Genomic DNA, 19,255 nt, shown 5'->3' with positions numbered 1-19,255 from the left:
CATGTCTGACTGTCTCTCCACAGTTCCTGCTGCTCTCCTGGCCTTGGCATGTGGCTGATCCTGCAGTGCTGGGCTCAAACCGTGGCAGCAGCTCGGCCTGGGAGGGGCTGGGGCTGCTTTGGCTGAGCTTTCGTCATCCCTGCCCATGCCTTCTGCTGGCACGGCAGGGCTCTGACTCTGCACAGTGTTAGCAATACACTGTGAGCTGTGGGTTTGTACACAGAGCTCGGTGCTGCCTGTGCTGTGCCGGGGCGGTCCCGGCGTGTCACGTGGACCCTGGGCAGTGTCACCGCGCCCCGTCCTCTGGGAACTGCACAAGGACGTCTGTCCCTCCATGGCTCCCAGTAAATCTCCCTCTGCCTGCTGCAATCCCTTCAGTTGTGGCAAGTGGGGCACCAGTAAATGTCTGTCTGATTGATGGCACAGCTTGTCCAGAGATGCCTTGTAAAGCACAGGGTAATTCAGCTCAGCAGCCTGTGCTGCAGGCGTGAGAAATGATGGCCATTTCCAGCTCACTCCTGGAAAGGGGATCTTTTAAAAGTTTACTGTTTATTTTAACAAAACAGAAATAACACTGAAAGCGTTTTCTGTGAGACCAAACCCAAACAGTGAGAAGGCAAGCTGCAGCTCTGCCTGTGCAGTGAGGGGCTCCATGGGGAGAGCTGGGCAGTGCAGCTGGGCTGGGGTCAGCACCAGAGAGAGCCTGCCTCCAACAACAGAAACTGCTGTTTGCAATCATCACATTTATAACAGCATTAGTTAGTGGTTCCAAGAGCCTGTGTGGGTCTATTGAAGAACAACAAACATTTCATTTGTGGCCAGGTAACAGTTTTCACTTCTCTCTGAGCAGTGCAGCCACACTACACCAACAGCCTCTGCTCACCAGAGTGGGCCCTTGCTCCTCTGAGGCGTTTGTGATGAGTCACTGCTGGACTAAAGGTTCTGCCATAACCTCCATTTCCTGGGCTGTTTAAGTACTGCACTCTCCAGTCCTGTACCTGGGCGAGCCCACTGAGTTCTTCTGCAAGACTGGAATAAATTGTCTGAGCAATGTTTGGCTCTTGAAAATGATGTTCAGGGTTCACAGTGCTGTCTTGTCACATGTTCACTCATTCTGATGGTTTGCAACAGCCTCACTAAGGGGCAGGCACAGAATTGGGGGAAAAAAAGCCTTGGAACTTTTATGTTGTATTTTCCTCACTACTGGTGCAATGTTCCTCCAGGAGCATGCCCAGCCCTTTCTTGAAACTTGGTACTTCAGTGAACTCAAATTTTTCTTAGTCCATTTTAGCTTCATGTATGTTACTCTCTTACACATGTTTTAAATATTAGATGCTCAGTTACTACTTTGGGTGCCAACTGGTTCTTATCTGGGGAAAAATAGTGAACAGTGGTTCCCTGTAAATGTTCTCCTGACTGATTTTGTACGTGTCACCTTGCCTCTCTGAGTTGTTTTATCAAGCTGGAGCCTGCCCCACCTTCTGTTTGTGTTTCTCTCTGCCAGTCCTCAGCATGTTCCCAATGCACTGGCCTCAATTACTCCCAGGTTTTTCATGGTGTGACAGTGGCTGATTTGCAGCTCATTGCTGTGTCCATCTGACATAATCTTTTCACGTGTCCATTCCTGTCTGCTGTGTTACCATCGTTTGAATGGTACTGAAGGAACTGGGGGTCACCACAACTAGCTGCAAATAGCACTTTTTCATATATGTTGTTAAATGCAAAGGAAGGATGTGGTACTTGCAGGGGGGCTGGAGGGGGCCAGCCCTCTTGGATGTGACTGAACAGTCAAGGTGTTCACAGGCAGAGAGAGGCTCTGCCTTTCTGTTCTCAGCCAAAGTAACCATCATGTCCTATATTTGACAGATATCAGAGGAAGAGATTGAGAGAATTATGTCTGGGCAAGAATTTGAGGGCGAGGCAAACATGTCATGGAGCAACAACGGAGACAGTGACCATAGTTCCCCTGGAAATGGAGTTTCTGAGAGCAACCAGCCTTCACCTGTTTCTACTCCATCTTCAAGGTGGGAATGACCCCTGGAAGAATTTGATGTTACAGGCATCTTGACTGCCTTTCCCTGAGTGATACTTGGGGTCAGTGTAGGGAAAACACACAAGAGTGTATCTCTGTGTAAACTGGGCCTATGGCAAGTTCCTGCCTCTCTGTTTTAAGAGACAGGCACTGGATTGAAAAGAATTGAACTGGGAGGCGAGATGTTTGTGAGTGAATGAAAAGGAAGGCAGTCTTGAGTTAAATTTAAAATATATTTCAATTTGTATTGATTGTGCTTTCTGCACATCATGGGAACTTGGTCACCTTTCAGTGCTCATTTTCCATAAGCTCTTTTTCTGCACCATGCTCAGATTTTGAAAATAAAAGACTCTCTTTGGGTTAATAATTGGTGATGTTGTAATAAAGCCAGTTATGTGAATGCAAACCTCCTGATGCAGCCTTGGATTGCAAACACAGTGAGAGTCTCAGAGCTGATCCCCTTTGCTTTCAGCTGCATCTTAAGCTTGGCCATGGTTGTGTTCACTGGCTTGGTAAATACTTAAAGTACAATCCTAAAGCCACGTCAGGAGGCTGGGCTGGAAAGGCTGTGCACAGGTGTGTTTCTGCTTTGCTCCCTGAACAGCAGCTCAGCAGCAGCTCCCACATCTCCATTAACCAGTGCCTGGCTGGGCTCAATGTGCAGCCAGGGCTCGGCATCCCACTCAAGTGATTTCCAGGGCAGGGTTTAAATACAAAGACATTTCCCATTCTGTTTGCTTTCCCTGTTTTAATTAGCCTTTCTGATGGAGCTGGGTGCTGAGTTGTAACGAATCTGGTGGAGTTTTTGGGGTGTACTGAAGAGCTTTTCCCTTTCCAGTAGGTCGGTGGAGCTGAACGGGTTTGCCGCACTCAGGGATCAGTACATCGGCACGCCGGTGTCCACGCACTACCAGTACCTCCCGCACCTTTTTAGCTACTCTGCCCACTCGGCCCTGGTGCCCCCCCAGGCGCGCAGCCTGGACCCCCAGTCGCACAGCCTGATCAACCAGCTGGTGTCTGCAGAGGACCTGGAGCCGCTGGGGACGCCGATGCTCATCGAGGACGGGTCGGTGTGCGGGGCGCGGCGCGAGGGGCTGCCCTGGGCTGTGTGTCCCTGCTGTCCCTGCTGCCATGTGTGCCACAGCTGCCCACTTGGCACGGCAGGAACATCCCCTGGGAGAAGCTGCAGCCACAGTGCAAGAGCAAACCAGACCCTATCCCATGGGTATCCTGTGCCCTTGCCCGTGGCTGGAGCTGGGAGGCACAGACCTGGCCTGGGGCTCCAGGCTACTTGGCTGGGCCAGGCTGGGAGAAGTGGGTGACCCCCAGGGTTGAGGAGGAGCTTCCTGACTGGGCAGGGTTGGGTGCTCACCATTGTGGCTCCTGTTGCCAGGTGACAGACACCCTGGGCTCTGGCATGCTGGGCACTTGAACACAAATTTCTGTGGTGTTTGCCTGGTTTTCAAGTGCTTCATTAGATGGTATCTTTCAATGTTTTTAATGTTTTTTATGCCTTCATATTGACTGTGCCTGCAGGTATAAAGTGACTCAGGCAGAGCTGTTTGCGCTGTTGTGTCGTCTGGCGGATGAATTGCTTTTCAGGCAGATTGCTTGGATCAAGAAGCTGCCGTTCTTCTGTGAACTCTCCATCAAGGACTATACCTGCCTGCTCAGCTCTACATGGCAGGAGCTAATCCTGCTGTCCTCCCTGACTGTTTACAGCAAGCAGATCTTCGGTGACCTCGCAGATGTCACCTCCAAGTACTCTCCCTCTGACGATGAGCTGCACAGGTGAGATGTTGGGCTGAGCCCACGGGAAAGGCAGTGAGACTTAGAGATGGAGGACAGTGGTCAGGTGCTCTGTGACCATCTCCCTGGAACAGGTCACTTCACCTGAAGTGTTTTCTGTTTTTTAGGGAACAGTTGTTTCAGGCTTAGAAAGCACACCATGGTTAGTCAGTGCTGGATCACAACTTCCTCCTGCAGAGAAAGGGCACAGCCCTACAAACCACCTTTTTATGAGGAGAATAAAACTAACCAACACTTTTGGTAACCCTGAGATACAGGAGAGAAAGTCATATTTAAAAACCCTTTGGGCCAGTGGAAAGGCTGTTCACAAAGCTGGTTGTCTGTATTATCAAAGTGTTCATTATTAATTGCTATTTCATTGTTTTGATTACATAAATTTAAAAATGTTGCAACTTAGCTCTTGTTTTTTCCATGGTACAGGCTATCTGATGCTCTGAGGAACTTGCCTTTCATTTATCATTTTGGTCAGGGTGTTGTTTTTTGGTTTGAATGTTTTATTTTGTAGTCTAGTGCCAGACAGATTCTCCTTTTGGTAGCAGAGTCATAATTTCACAATATTATGGCAGAATAGGCAGGATTTAGGGAAACTGGTGCCCACCTGCCCCTTGCACTCTGCTCTTGTGGGGCTCAGTGATGCTGCTGCAGTCACCAGGGGTCTGATGAGCTGGGATTTAAAACACTGCTGTACTCCTCAGCCATTGCAGCGTCTCATGGTTGTTTGAGATACCTTTGTGTGTCTGCTGTGACAACCAGAGGCACTGACTGGCTGAGACCACGGTGTAGGAGCAGAGAGCTGGACCCAGGTGTCTCATTTCCTGGGGCAGGTTCCTCCATGCCACTGTTCTGGCCGGCCATTCATCGTGCATCTGGTGCTGCTCCTGCGAGGAGCAGTGAGGGTCATAGAAAGCCACAATGACACTTGTTCCTGCATTCAGCTGTCCTTTTGTTCCTGCTGTCCTGGTCAGAGCCTCACAAGGGAAGTGTTTCTTTCAGTTTGGGTTTGTGATGAATACAAGCGAGAGCTAAGACAGCGAGACAAAGGAGGAATCCTCGCCCTGCAGCAACCAGCAATTCAGAGCTGGTCGCCTTGAAGGTCCTTCAGAGAAGATCTGTGCACAGGGATGAAAATAGATGTTCTTGGAAGAGGAATGCTTCTGCAGTCTCTTCTGATTTGGCTTTTCAAGTGTCATTAATTGTCATTAGTAACCTGGGAGAATGCACACCCAAAAAGCCATTTAGCGGGAAGCTGCACAGAGGAGGGGTCTCGAGCTGCATGGCCCCCTCACGCTTGTCTTCATGGTCCTTCAGCCATAGCTTCGCTGTCTGCCAGCAGCAGTGGGAGAGCTCCTGGGTATCAGTCTCCCTGTCCTAAGCACTGGTGGAAAAGCCAGTTCCTTCGGGTCTGAAAGGGGCTCTGAGGTGTCCAACTTGTTCAGAGAGCCTCTTGTTCCTCCTGACATTGATCAGTAATGACTGGCAAACCCAACTTCACAGATGGTTGGAGAAATCTCACTGAGCAGGAACAGTCTGGCAGTTCAGGGTTAATTTCTGCTCCTAGCAAAATGACGAGACAAATGCTAACGTGTAGGTGACAAACAAAGGCAGAGGATAAAGCTCCCCAGCCCGTGTGTTTTATTTGCTTCTAACAACTGGCTAAATGTTCTGTTAGCCTGCTAGATCAAATGTTTTCTTTTATTGTGCTGTTTTTCTGAAGATGAATATGAAATGAATAGACTCCTGACCTCCCCCAGCACTCCTGATAGCGTTTCCCTTCCCTCTCCTCCCCGGCTGATCCCGATAACTCCCAGCCAGAAACTTGCCTGGTGTAAACTGCGAGGAAAAGTGTGGAGGAGTCAGTCCTCGAGGAGAAATAGGGCTGTGAAAAACAGAACAGCTTTGTTTGAAAGGGGGAGGAAAATATGTGCAGGAAAGTAAGACAGTTGAACTGCAGGAATGAGAGAAGAGCTCTCCTGGATTTATGAAGTGATGAGTGGCTGGTAAAAATGTGCATGCTCTAAAAACAATTAAACCCAACAGACGATTGAGTGGTCTTTGTGCTCATTAACTTCTTGAGCTTTGCAATCTTGCACCTGCAAGATTTTTAATGTCAACTGGAGAGCAAGAAAACTTGTACAACTTTAGATTAGCCGACAAGGCTTTCATCACTTACAATATTACTTTCTTGAAGAAGTGACCTGGAGTTCAGACAGCTTGTTTTCACTTTGCAGAGGTCAAACTCCACCATGCATTTTACAAATAACTTTGAAGTAAACAAACACACATGCCAAAATAAGGTACTATTCAGTGAAAAAGGTTCTATTTATGTTCTATTCAGAGATGGTTTGCTGGCTGTGCTCTTATGCTTTGTGCTGCACAATGCCAGAGCATGCTGAAGCTTCCCGAAACACTTCTGTCCCACTTCTGAGCACTTTTCAATATGTGGTTTCTTTGTAGCTGGGGGTGTTGCTGTGAGATGTGTTCCTGAGAGGCCGTTCTGGCCCTGGGCAGGTGTGGGATGGTCTGGAGGTACCTGCAGACATCAGCAGTCCTTCCTACCCTCCTGCTCTGCTCTGGCCTAATCCTTACCCTGTGGCTTTTCCGTGATGCACATGTTGGGTATTTACTCCTGAAGAGGCCTGGCACCCACTTCAGCAGGAGGACCTTGTTCTGTGCCCACAAAATCGCCATCAGGCAATTTCCCAGGAGACTTTTGGGAGATTTGTATTCTCTGTGCATCAGTGTGCTCTGTCCTGCCCATCTCTCACCTTCACTGCAGACTCCTGACTCCATTGGACCTTCTCCACTGTCAGAGCAGGCTGGTGGTGAACTGAATCACCAAGATACGTTTGTTGCTACAAATATCTGTAGCAGTCAAGTTTGTGGACTTCCATCCCTGGTGTGGCCATGCTGGATGGGGCTCTGAGTAACATGGTCTAGTGGAAGGTGTCCCTGGCAAGATGATCTTTGAGGTCCCTTCCATTGATTCAATGATTCTGAGTTTGTAACTGAGACATCTTCCTCCTTGCTGCTGCTTTAGTTCAAGGATGCCAGCCGACATCCTTGGCAAGTTTGATGACAATTTTTTAAAATTCTCTTTCAAGGTGTTAAAATCTCTGAATACTTTAATAAGCTTCTTGCCTTTGTTGTACGGAGCACACCCTGTATGTGTGATGTGTGATCTCTGCCCTCCAGATTCAGTGAAGAGGGGATGGAGGTGATGGAGCGGCTGATCTACCTCTTTCGAAAATTCAACCAGCTGAAGGTCAGCAATGAGGAGTACGCCTGCATGAAGGCCATCAACTTCCTGAACCAAGGTGAGTGGGCAGAGAGGGACTGAAACAGCCTCAGCAGCCACTGCTTCCCTGATGGCAAACGGGAGGAAGGGTCCAAGAGGCACAAAGAGGCTCAAGCTCTGCACCCTCAGTGTGTGTGTGAGCCACTGTGCTTGGATACCCACTTGGAGAAACCTGGAAGGGAATGAATTCATTTGTCAACATGGTTTTTACTGCCTTTAAATATAGGCAATAATGTGTTATCTGAAAGTATTACTGCTTTAGGTAACTGTTTTGTTAATTGCCTGAATGATACTTTAAAAACAGTTAATGTACATGACTTTTTTTCTGAAGTGAACTATGACTACTTGCATAACAACCTTTCAAAGATTCACAGCTAGAAAACGTGTTTGTTCATTTTTATGCTTCAAAGGGTGAATTTGTAAAATCAGTCCTCTCTTTTTCAGAGCTTTTCTGACTTTTTAAAATGTTTACCTTCAGGATATATCCTTAGGTCACTTAGCTGGATTCCTTCTTTTGAGATTCTATATGTAAATCTGACTCTTCACAGTGAAAGGTGGTCATGGATGAAGTATTTACATGCAGGCCATGAATTCAGCCTAGGAAAAGGCTGTAAATCTCCTGCTGATTAAGCAGCACATTAAAGCTGGCACTCCTGGCAGTTTCAAGACCTGGGCATTTCAAAATCCATGCAGAGGCAAGTGCTCAATTGATGGTGTTCAGCTGTAATTTTGGAAATAAATGTCCCCAACGACTTTTGTACGGTGAAAGATAGTCACAGTCTGTGAAAATGTGAAAATGTGCTGCAGGCTCCCTCCTCCCCCACTCATTTCCAGCAGGAGATAGTGCTGACACTTCAATCTGTGCCGGGCTGAGGTTCCGGTTTGCTTCCCTGGGCAGTTTCCTGACACTGGATAATGCACTTCTCGAGCTGTCTCCATTGTTTTCCAAAATGTATTTTCATTAACTTCCTGTCTTCTTTTATTTTTAGTTGAAGTTTGCAATTTTTTAATGTGAAATACCTGAGACTTATTTTTGAAAGTCAGCTTTTGGGCAGTAGATGGATGGCTCTGCTGTCAGCTGGTCCCGCAGTTCGGAGCCTGCCCCGCTGTGCTGGATGCTCCCCAGGACCCAGCAGGGAGCCCACACTGTTGGCCACGCTGCACAATGCCAGTGGCACTTCCTGCCTGTCCATTTTTCCTTTGTGTGTATTGCCTGACTCTGGCAAAGCTAAATTTAAAAATAAGAAGTTGACAAGCTTATAAAGCTCTTTGTGACATAATTCATAAGCAGATGGGGAGAATGTGGTTGATAAGATGAATTACAGAGCTGAGCACTGTCCTCAGCCAAGATGATACAGCTAAAACCAAGGTGTTTGTCTGAGGAGGTGTGACACTGATCTCCTGTGAGGTCTAAACCCTGACATGTTGCTCCAGGCAGGATTTCAGGTTGCTGGAACTGCTTTCTCCAGGCGTGTTCATTGAGCTGCAGCTGAGCAGCTTAGGACAATAGCTGTTCTCCTCTTTGTGGAGGAAAATCTGTATCCAGACCTGCATGTGAAGACACATCCATGATGCAGGCATGGCAGGAGGGGAAATGGGAATTTTAGTATTGGTGTAACTGGTTGCAGGGTGCCAGTCTCCAAAGGAGGGACCCAACTCCAAGTGACAGAAATCAGACTGTCTGTCCTGAGAATGAGGCAGTAAGTGCGAGGCTGCTGCTCTTCTGGGCTGTTTTGTCATGTTTGCATTGCTGAGACTGTGTTCCCTTCCAGACATCAGGGGGCTGACCAATGCATCCCAACTGGAGCAGCTGAATAAGCGGTACTGGTATGTTTGCCAGGACTTCACGGAGTACAAATACCCACACCAGCCAAACCGCTTCCCGGATCTGATGATGTGTCTGCCAGAGATACGATACATTGCAGGTAACTTCTTGAGCTCTTCTCCCACTGCAATCATGTGCAAGTTATGAAATGTGCTTTTAAAACAAAATTAATTTATAACAGTGCAATTCTTGTTGACTTTGGTGGAGGATGTTTTTGTGGGACCTTTTTGTGTCAGAGCTTCTCACCCATGTTTAGTCCCAAGCTCATCCAGCCAGAGTGGCTCCTGGGCAAGGTGTCGTGGTGATGCTGGTGGGAACAGAGTTACATCCTGCTCTGGGAAGATGTGCCTTGCTCTGACCTGACACCCTTTAAGTGCTTTGGTCAGGTTCTCCTTCCTTTCAATCCCAGCTTGGAGGCATTTTGTCTCCAAAGGGTGTAATCCTGGTTTGAGTAGTTACCTCATAAGAACTAGAGAGGTGCCTGAAATGCTGCTGAATGAAGCAGAAGGTGGTCAGGGCAGTGGGCAGACCTGCAGTGTAACCCCCAGGTTTCCACTTGTCTGGACCTCGGAAATCCGCAGGTGAATTCTCAGCTGCAGTTGTGTCGCTAATTAGATCTCCAAGGTCTGGTGTTACTAAAACTGTTTGTTCCTGAGTGTTATGGCAAAGGGGGATACTTGCCTCCTCCCCGTGTCAAGGCTCTGTGTGCTTCACGCTACTCTGTCGTAATGAGCTAGATGATAATCTCAGAGTAGCTCTCGTAATTTACTCCTGGAGATCAACAAGGGGGTTTGAGGAGAGACGGGATTTAGTCCTTCCCACTTTCCATAAATACTGCTCCATTGTGGACAAATCATTTTGATCTGACTTTGCCCATTTATTTTGCTTTCTATTCACTAAATAATAAATCACATTGTGTCCAAATGAATATCAAATGTCTAATGTATCTGTAGGATGATTAACTGTTTCTCTGAGAGGTTCAAGGTAAAACCATCTCCAGCGCTGCTGGCTTAGGTGTCTCTGAAATCTGATTCAGGAGTGGCTGCTAATTCTGGTTTCTTTCTTACCAGGAAAAATGGTGAATGTCCCCCTGGAGCAGCTGCCTCTCCTTTTTAAGGCCGTTCTACATTCCTGCAAGACGAGTGTGAGCAAAGAGTGAGCGCGCTGGCCCTGGCCGGTGCCTTACGCTGTGCCTGGGGCTGGGAGTGGCTCACCTGGGAGAGGAGCAGGTGCCACCCAGGCAGGAGATGGGGCAGTGATGTCCCTGCCCTTGTAGCAAGAATCTTTTTTGTTTGTTTTTGTTTTTTTACTCTTTTTCCTATATATTTATTTCACGACAGAGTTGAATGTATGATCTTCAACACGATGCACATGGTTCTGTAGGAATGCAGCAGATGCATTCTCCAGCAGTTTACAGAATGTGAAGATGTTTAATGTTACAGTGTTTGTTAGGGTTAGTTCTTTTGTATTTGGGGCTGGGGACCGAGATGACTAAGACTACCTCAAGGAGAAGATGCTGTTCATGCACTGCTCTTTCCATGATTTGTATCCAAAAGCATTTGTTGTAGAGATCAAACAGCCTCACTACATCGACAGAGCTGTTCGTATCCCAAAGGGACGACTTTGGAGAAGTGGGTGGGAGAGAAGTGCCAAGCTTTTTTCCTTTAGATTGAATTTTTAAAAGGCAGGGAGTGGAGAAGAAGAAGAAGTCTGTCTAGTCAGGTGGTTTCTTTACCCCTGACAGTTTCCAGGTGCGGGTTTCCCAGTGGGATAACAGTTCTGTGGAGCTGTGAGGGGCTTGCTGCCCTTGTCCCCTCCAGGGATCTGCAGGCTTGGGTCTGCCCCAGCTCCTCCTGGCCAGCTGTTGTCTCACTATTCCCACAGTACCTTCCAGTTCCACTGAAATTGTGTTCCTGCAGTTCATGGCAGGCTCCTGGTGTTACACAAAGGTGGTGTTGTTGCTAGAGAACTGCAAGTACTTTCTCATCACTTCCTTAACATCCATTTTAGGTTCACAAAAGCAGGAAAAACCTACTTAGAGAGGAGGCAGGATTGCCCCCCTTATTGTGTTCCTCTGAGGTGGTACCTGACTCTTGAGGCTTCTGCATTGCAGCAATCCCCATTTCTGGAAGCAGTTAATCTACCCTGTGGTTAAATGTGACCTATGTAATGGGGTGAGGGACTCCAGTATCCTCTGTGTGGCTTTCTCTGCTGGACTCAGGGAATGTGTGTTCCATAGTTACATCCTGCCGGGACTGTCCTGCTGCCTGTAGAGTACCAGGAAAAGCAACATTACTGCAGTACTTGGTGACCTGCTCTGTCTGAGATGTTGCAAGGCTTGAATTTTCTGTCTCACAAGCTTCCCACCACTCCAGAGGACTGGTTTGATGACAACTGATCAGTTCATGGAGTGATTGCTGAGTGCTGGTGTTTAGCTAAATGAGGGCATTCTCATGAGTGATCTCAGGGCTTCCTGTTCATGGTGGGGAGGTTGGATGAGATGCTCTTGTTCTCATCTCCTTCATTAGAAATTAACGTTCAAAGACTCAGTGACTCTCCTAGACAGCCCTGGCTAGATTTCCCTCCCTGTCTCCTTAGGTGTTAATCTGACATTTGCATAGTGTTTGAATGCTGATTTAAAAATATTTGGGGAAATAACTTTTGTTCCCTCAGGGTCGGAGGGATGAGATGCTCCCGTTTTGTGTTGCCCTGATGACAGTGGTGTGGCACAGGGCGAGGACAGCTGAGGGGCTGCAGCTGCTGTGGGTGAATGTGATGGTGAACAGGAGAAAAATCCCATTCACCAATGTCGTCTTTCCCTCCCTCCCTGCCCCAGGACCAGTGGGTGCTCCCTGTGCCCCGCTGGCTTGGCACGTCTCGGTCAGGCAGTGGCAGTGCCAAGGGCTGCGCTCACGCCACGCTGGGGCCCTGCTGCTGAATGGGCACCCTGCGTGGGCATCTTCCACTCGAGGGTTTCCCTTTTCCAAAAGTCCACAGCTGCTCATTGTTCATTATTTAAACAGGATGTTACGGGTAAGAGCTGCTGGGCCCAGCAGCAGCGCAGCTCGATGGAGCTTCACACCCAGCGGTGGTTCCGTAAATCTCATTGACTTTGCCAGTGCAATGAGAGGCGTGTGTATTCTCAGGAAAGCCTTCTGCATACAGCCTATACCTCACGTGTACAGGGGAGGATTTTAGTGTACCTGTTTGTAAGTTAGAAAGTATTTCTCAGCTTCTAAGTTTAATTTCTGAATAGCTTGATATGATCTTTTTATTACGGGTTATTTCTGGCTTGCTGTTTTATACACTCAAGGAATTGTTAAAATTGCATAGGAGTAATTTTATTCTACAGTTACTGAATTATTATAATCTGTTGATGAATAAGTGTTTTAATTAGTGTACGTAAAAGCAGTCATCTTATTGCCAGCTATCCAACAAAAATAATCAATTGGGTAATCTGTGGTTTTCCAAAACAACCAAAAAGCTGAATTCAGTTACGATGATGAACAGACATGATTGTTCTACTTTCTGTTGTGGAAAGCAAATTTTACAAAGGTTAATTGGCAGCAGTATCTGTTCCCAAGTACTCATCTGCTATAGGGAGCAGAAAATCCTTCCTGAACTGACAGGTAAGGAAGCAGCAAACAGAACAGAATCACTGGACAGTCATTCCTGGTATCTTCTGCACCAAGTCCTCTAATGACTTGTATTTTTTAAACAGGGTAAAGTGAATGTGTTGCATTGCAAACTCAGGTATTATGAGAAGGTAGGAATGTAGCTAGAGACATAGAGATGTTAGGTCAGTCACTAGATGTATTTGTGAATTTGGTTTGAAGGACACTCTGGAAAGGTTGGAATTTTTGTTCCATTCTTCACGTAACATTCGGTTTACAGGGGTTCATATTTTATTTGTGCTTAATGCTAGTAGGGGGAAGTTCATTATCTTTGGTGTCTATCTGCTCTTGCTTATCTGACCTTCTGTCATAGAGGAATCAATCAACAATAATAGTCTTTGGTAGAATTTTCTGCCATGACAAGTCAATTTTTATCCCCGATTTGAAAGATAAATTGGCTGGCTGACCCCCTCCTCTCCTTCAAAGCATCTGTGCAGATGGAAAGCTGAAGAGTTACTTTTAATCCGAACAGAGATTTGGGACATAAATTTGAAGCTCTCAGGCTCAGACGCTCGGAGGGTCCGTGCTGAGGGATCTTTGCTGCTGTTGTGGAAGTGTCTCCAGGGCAGGAGCAGAGCAGGAGCTGCTGTGACCAGCTGATGGGGCTCAGTCCCAGCCTGAGTGTGAGACCCCAGCGCCTCAGTTAAAGCTTTTGGAAGGTGCATGAGTTTTGTTTCACTTGATCTTAGGCTCCTGCTGAGTGGGCTGAGCCTTGACCCCAAGGCATAGGTCAGTAGCAAGTCCTTGTCCTGTGCATGCCCAGCCCTGCAGGAGAGCAGGGGGGGGGGGACAGCCAGTGTGCTCAGAGGTGCTGGGTGCCCCAAACCCCTGGACTTTGGGCACGGCAGAGCTGCTGCAGCAGCAGCTCACTCTGCAGTGCTGTGTACATGCATCAGATCCTGTTCAGTTGTGAATCGTGCCTGTGGCCTTCATCTTTCTCCTCACACCTGCCACGCTCTGCAGAGGCCCCCCATGCTTTGAGTCATCAGGGAACAGCTCTGCACTCCTATAATTCTTAAATCTGGAGCTTTAGTTCTTGATTCTTTGGCCATCTCTTGTCACACACAGAGTGCAGGGGGAACACGGCACTTCCAGGGTGATTGTGGTCAGGGGGATCGCCAGCCTGTTCAGCTGAGCTGCTGCCCCAGCAACACCCATTTTCCCAGTGCTGGGGTGTTGCTTTGAGGAGCCTGTGAGAGCAAGGGGTCCCAGTGTGAGCAGGACTCCTGGACTGCTCTTGCTTGCCAGGGGTGGCTGTGCCACCTCCCTGCAGTGGGCCATGCAAAGGCTTGAGTGCCACTTGCTGCTGTCCCTCTCTGTGCCCTACACAGCAGGATCTGCCCTGGATCTTCAGGCTTCTGCACAGACCTGCAGCCACCTCAGGTTAAGGAGTTTGTCTTGTCCTTCAAACCAACTTTTTTTAAACAAAAAAAAACAAACTTGAATTTGTTTTACTACATCTTTTAAAGAAAAAAGGATAAAAAAAGATTCTCCTGTGAATGTGCTATTTCCCAGTCATTCTTTCTTTCTTCTTGGTTTTGATTTGAAGCTCTGAAGCTCAGTGTCTGTGAAAATGTTGTTATTTCTCAGGATAATAAGCGGCAATCATCCCTGCCACGTGAAAGGCAGGAGAAAGGGGGAAACTTGGGGAACTAGTTTAAGTATGAAGCGAATTTTTAAGTTGTAGATGATGTGTAAATGGAGGGAAATGCATAGCTGTCAGTGTCAAGCTGTGGAGTTTCTCTGGGTTCATGGTGTGTTGTTTCAATGCACAGAAGCTCAGGGATAAGTATTTAAAATGTGACCCAGAGAAACCCTGGTTTTGATGTTGCAACAGTTGCTTCTTTCATGACTTGTCTTAGAGCTGATCAAAGCCCCATGTGGGGATTTTGGGGGGAAAGCTTTAGGTTTGGCTGTGGAAAGTTTGCCTGCTGAAGGCTCAGGTGTGGTCTCATGGGCAGAGCTTCCCCAAGGTGGGTGGTGCTGCTGGCACATCAGCTCCTGGGCCTGGGAGGTTTGTCTCTATTTCTGCATTACCTCATCCTTCTGCCTTTGCTGTTAAATGTGTTTGAGTGTTCATGGAAAAGGAGAAACAGGAATTTCTCATTGTGTCCCTGGTGGCCAGTCCCAGGACTGTGTACTCTGTTGCTTATGAATTACATCTTAATTTTCATCAGTACAACTTTCTCACCATGGTCAGAAGGTTGTAGTCACAGTCAGACTGTGTGAAACGGTGTTGGTGGGTTACAGCTCTCCGAGTGTCCCAACAGCCCCATCCAGCACTGAGCAAAAGTTGTGGCAGGTTTGCAGGGCTGAGACCACTCCCAGCACCTCAGCCAGGATCTGCAAACCTGAGTTTAAACTGACCCACAAAAAGATGGGGAGGCCAATCCAGGCAGTGTCTTCCCCTTGGAAAAAAACCTTAAAAATTAAAAATAGCTCCTCTAACTGCTGCCCTCTGACAAGTCTATGAAAGAAGCAACATGGTTCAGTGGAAGAAATGCCCCCAAGGGCAAAAAGAAACAGAAATTGAAACCAGATGACGATCAACCTTAACAAAGCCTTTTGTGATTCATTGTTTTCTTTCAATTTATAAAATGTCTTGTAATAGTTGATAACATTATTGACTCAATTTCCATAACTAAACTACCTCGTGTGACATCCTGTTTATCATCTCAAAGGGATTGTGTGAAAAACTAAAAACTGCCAGTGTGTGTTGCCAGTGAGGAAGAAGGGCTGTGATGGTTGGAGTTGTTTCCCTTCCCATGGGTTGGGGCTTGGCTCCTGTCACTGCTGTCCCGTGGCCGGGGCTGAGCTCTGCCATCCCTGCCTGGCGAGGCCGTGGCTCGTGTCACTTTGGTGGTGTTGGTGCCCATCAAGCCCCAGGCCTGGTTCCAGCTCAGTGCCACTGCAGAGGCTGTGTGTGTGTCCTGGGACCTCACAGCACCTCGTGTGTCCATCCTGGGCAGGCAGTGGGTCTGGTCTGTGTGATGGTGTTGGTCCCTCACTGGCCTGGGGGCTGTTCCCAAGGGGGTTGGTCCCGGTTGTCGGGTCCTTCTGCTGATGTTCCAAGTGCTGGTTTCTCCCATTCATTTTTCCCACAATCCCTTGTGTAAATCAGGGAAGCAGGATGTTGCCTCGTCATGACACACAGTGAACGTTGGCACACTCAGAGCCGGGGCTGGGGCAGGACAGTGTCCGGTGGCCCCGCGGTGTCCGAGGAGGGGCGGGCACTGCGCTGTGCCCGGGAGCTGCCCCTCGGTGCCGTGCCATGGCCCAGGGAATGTTGGTGCTGGCATGTGGCGGTACCGGTGCCAGTCCATGTCAGCCCGCCCTGCCCCTGCTCCGCTGCTCTGCTCTGGGACTTGACTACCTGTGGAAATGTGACCAATAAGTGTTGAATGCATGTTTAGCGAGTGTTTAGCTGTATGAACTAATAAATGTGAATTGTTCTTCACTGCCAGTGTCTGCTCATTGCTTGCACCTTCCCCCTTCAGCAATGCTCTCTCTCAGGGCAGGGGCACCCTCAGGGTGAGGGAGCCCAGAGCTGGTCTGGGTGGCAGCCACAGCACTGCCCTGCCTGCCGCTGTCCTGAAATAATCTGTGGGTCTGGGGAAGGTCTTGGTGCTGTTGGTGCAGTGGGGGCTGGTGCTGTTGGTGCAGCAGTTTTGGGGGGTTGCTGTCACCATGGGGTGCAGCAGGAGGAGTAATCCAAACAAGCAAACACACCAGAGATGCTTGACCAGCAGGAGAGTGGAACAGCAGGAATCGTTCAGCACTCCCTGGTGTTGCTGAGGTGGGTGTGTGTTAAAATCCTGAGCAGCACTTTCCACATTTACACTCCTGTGCATGGGAGGGCACATGGGGATCCACTCTGGAGCTGTGGTGCTGCCACAAAGGCAGTTCAAGAGAGCAGCTGCCCCTCCCATGGGGCCTCACTTCGGTCCCACCATGAGCTGCTGCCCCACTCTCTCAAGCCTCCTGCTCTCTCGTGTCAGTTTTCCTCACTGGCAGCATTCTCCTCCTCTGTGGAGCAGCTTTGGTAGCTTTGGCACGGTGCCCCCTGGGCTTTGTCCCCCTGAGGGAAGGTCAGCAGTGGTGGGGCCCCCTGAGAGGTGGTGGAGGATGCTCCAGCCCTGTGGGGTCATGGGTTTGTCCTCACCCTCAAACCGGGTGACGAGGCAGCTTTTCCCCTCATTCTGCACGGGCACGAGGGGCTGCTGGGAAAGCAGTGCTGGAGTGGGAAAAATACCAGCACATTTTAATTTTCAGTTCAACCCCTACTGACCACTGTATTTTGATTAGAGCTTTGCTTCCTTTTCATCTCGGTGCTCCAGCGGGTGACAACTGCCACAGCCTCGTGCCCGCGGCGCAATAGTTTATCACCGAAGGCCAGCGGCGCTATGAATTCAGAGCCAGCGTGGAACAAATCACACTGTCACTAACGTCAAACTTGTTAACCTGATCTTTGGTGGATCACCAGTGTCAACATTGCACGGGACATACATTATCGGGCCCAAGGACTTTGGGAGATGCGTTTGTCAGGCTGCTCTGTCACAGTCCCACTCTTGACCTTCGCAAAGTAACTTTCAAGGGTAAGCTGCTTTTCTCTTGACAAGAGTGGCTGTTCCCAGGAGTGTCACCCCATGAGGGCTGGCTGGGACAGGGCTGTGGGGTCAGCTGGGTCACCTTCCTGCAGCACTGGGGTCAGCCCAGCAGTGGGTGAAGGATCTGCTGCGATGGTTCTGTGAGGCCTCTCCCAGGGTTGGGGAAGGTTTTCCGTTGATGTCCCTCCCTGCCCATGTCTATTCCATGAGCTTCTCCTCATCTTGTCACCAACTGCTCCCACATCTCTCCTCATTTCTTGCCTGATCACTCTACTTCAACTCCACCATCCCAGAGTTCAAGCCTGAAAATCAGATTGCTGAGTGCAGCAGCGTGGTGGGTCACCATTGACTGGATCATCACAAGCCTCTCATATCTCAGTTTGCCAAGTGTGGTTGCTTCTGACAGGATTGCAGAGGTCAGATGAAGGACAGGTCACCATGGCTGGGCTGGTAACAGCATGGAGAGGAGATGTGTGCTCCCAGTAAGCTCCTGCACAAGCTGCTGGGGGTGGTTGGGTTTCATGGTACCTTTGCTGCAGGTGGTGGATCCCCTCCCTGGTGCCACAGGATGGCCTGGGAACCCCGTGTGGGTCTGGGTGCTGGGGGCCTGCAGATTAGGACAGTATTGGAGAGGATGTGGCTCATGGCTGGGGGGACCCCAAGGCGAGCGCTGGGCCTGTGCTCCACGTTGCTGTCCTCGTGGGCTGACCCTGCTAATCAACTGTGAAAGAGGGAGAGAAAGCTGGAGAGAAATCTTTCTCTCTGCTAACCTCATCACAATAAAGATTCTTATAAAGAGCTCTTATCCTTGAAGAAAATGAGGCACATAAGCAGGAATAGTAAACAAAAGGCTGTCATTTTGACCCAGGAGTGCTTCATGTTGTTGGCAACTGCCAGGAGGAAACATAAAGAGAGGCTGCATCCAAGTCCCAATTATGCAGAACTATGTGACTGATATGTCAATGAGTCCCCCCGGGAGGAGACCACCAGCGCTTCCCAGTGCTGCCTGCGCAGCATCTGCCCCCGGCGCCACGTGCTGGGCCGCGCGCCCCGAGCGAAGGCGTGTGTGGCATCGGAAGAATGCGGGGGACAAGGTAATGTCACCGGGAACGCTACGCCGAAGTCCTCGCCGCACGCGCATTATCGGCGCGGGCCCCGGAGTCAGGGACTGCGGGCAGCCGGCGGCGTTTGGCAAACGGTAGTGCCGCCACACCTGCTGCAGGCACGCTCCGGGAACGTGGCGCAGGCAGCGGGGCTGCCCCGGCAGATAAGCTGAGTGGACGGAGATAAAATCCGAGCAGGAGATAATGCTTTGCTGAGCATCAAGGCTGTGCACCAGCAAGGAGCCAAAGCGCGCTGTGGCCTCCAGCGAGTGGTGCGGAGCCACAGGCCCAGCTGTGCCGCAGCTCTGCTGGGAGGACATGGGGCAGGCAAGTCACCAAACCAACAGCCAGGGCTTTGGGGACAGATGTGCCAGTGCTTGGGCCCACTGGGGGCACAAGACAGCAGCTGTGCTGGTTCCTTGACTGTGACAACCCTGTGACAGGGCAGCAGCTCTGGAGCCCATCCCCAGCACTGAACGTCCCCTCCCACATACCCTGCGCAGCTGGAAGCCACGAGCTGCCTCATCCATCCCTCCTGGGTGCTATGGCCCCCAAATGTCACCTGTCTGCACCTCCTCCCTGTCCCCAGGGATCCCTGAGGCTGCTGGAAGTTGGCTCTGCCTGGTGTCTGTGTGGCTGCTCCGGTGCAACCTTCCCAAACCCACCCTCACGCCGCCAGCCGGGGCCCATCGGGCTGTGCCGCGGCCCATGTGTCGGCCATGACCGTGGCCACGCGCCCGCTGCCGGAGCTGGGCCACAGCCTTGGCCAGGGCCTGCGCAGAGGAAGGTGCCCAAGGCCAGCAGGGACGTATTTACCCCCGAAAGCACCTTGCTGCAAAAATAGCCAGTGGCCGGCGTGGGGCCGGGGCTTCCCGGGGGAACAATGCCTGGCAGGAGGAAGCGGCCGCGC

At 49.7% G+C, this 19,255-nt stretch overlaps 1 protein-coding gene across 3 annotated transcripts in view; it reads left to right on the top strand.

Moving 5' to 3' along the window:
• Positions 1–16,076, top strand: part of NR6A1 (nuclear receptor subfamily 6 group A member 1) — a 76,541-nt gene extending 60,465 nt beyond the window's left edge. For 2 of the 3 annotated variants that reach the window (XM_071574486.1, XM_071574484.1), the window contains 6 exons: positions 1,867–2,024; positions 2,871–3,098; positions 3,569–3,823; positions 7,034–7,155; positions 8,909–9,061; positions 10,032–16,076. In XM_071574486.1, coding sequence (XP_071430587.1) covers positions 1,867–2,024; positions 2,871–3,098; positions 3,569–3,823; positions 7,034–7,155; positions 8,909–9,061; positions 10,032–10,120 — 1,005 coding nt within the window. In that variant the 3' untranslated portion in view covers positions 10,121–16,076. The remainder of the gene's footprint in view (positions 1–1,866; positions 2,025–2,870; positions 3,099–3,568; positions 3,824–7,033; positions 7,156–8,908; positions 9,062–10,031) is intronic. The other variant, XM_071574485.1, reaches the window with a different exon arrangement.
• The last annotated feature ends 3,179 nt before the right edge of the window (positions 16,077–19,255 follow it).

This window comes from Pithys albifrons, chromosome 20 (assembly GCF_047495875.1).
Source record: "Pithys albifrons albifrons isolate INPA30051 chromosome 20, PitAlb_v1, whole genome shotgun sequence".
Taxonomy (NCBI): domain Eukaryota; kingdom Metazoa; phylum Chordata; class Aves; order Passeriformes; family Thamnophilidae; genus Pithys; species Pithys albifrons.
Note: the sequence above shows the minus strand (reverse complement) of the source record. Positions and strands in the feature narration are given on the sequence as shown.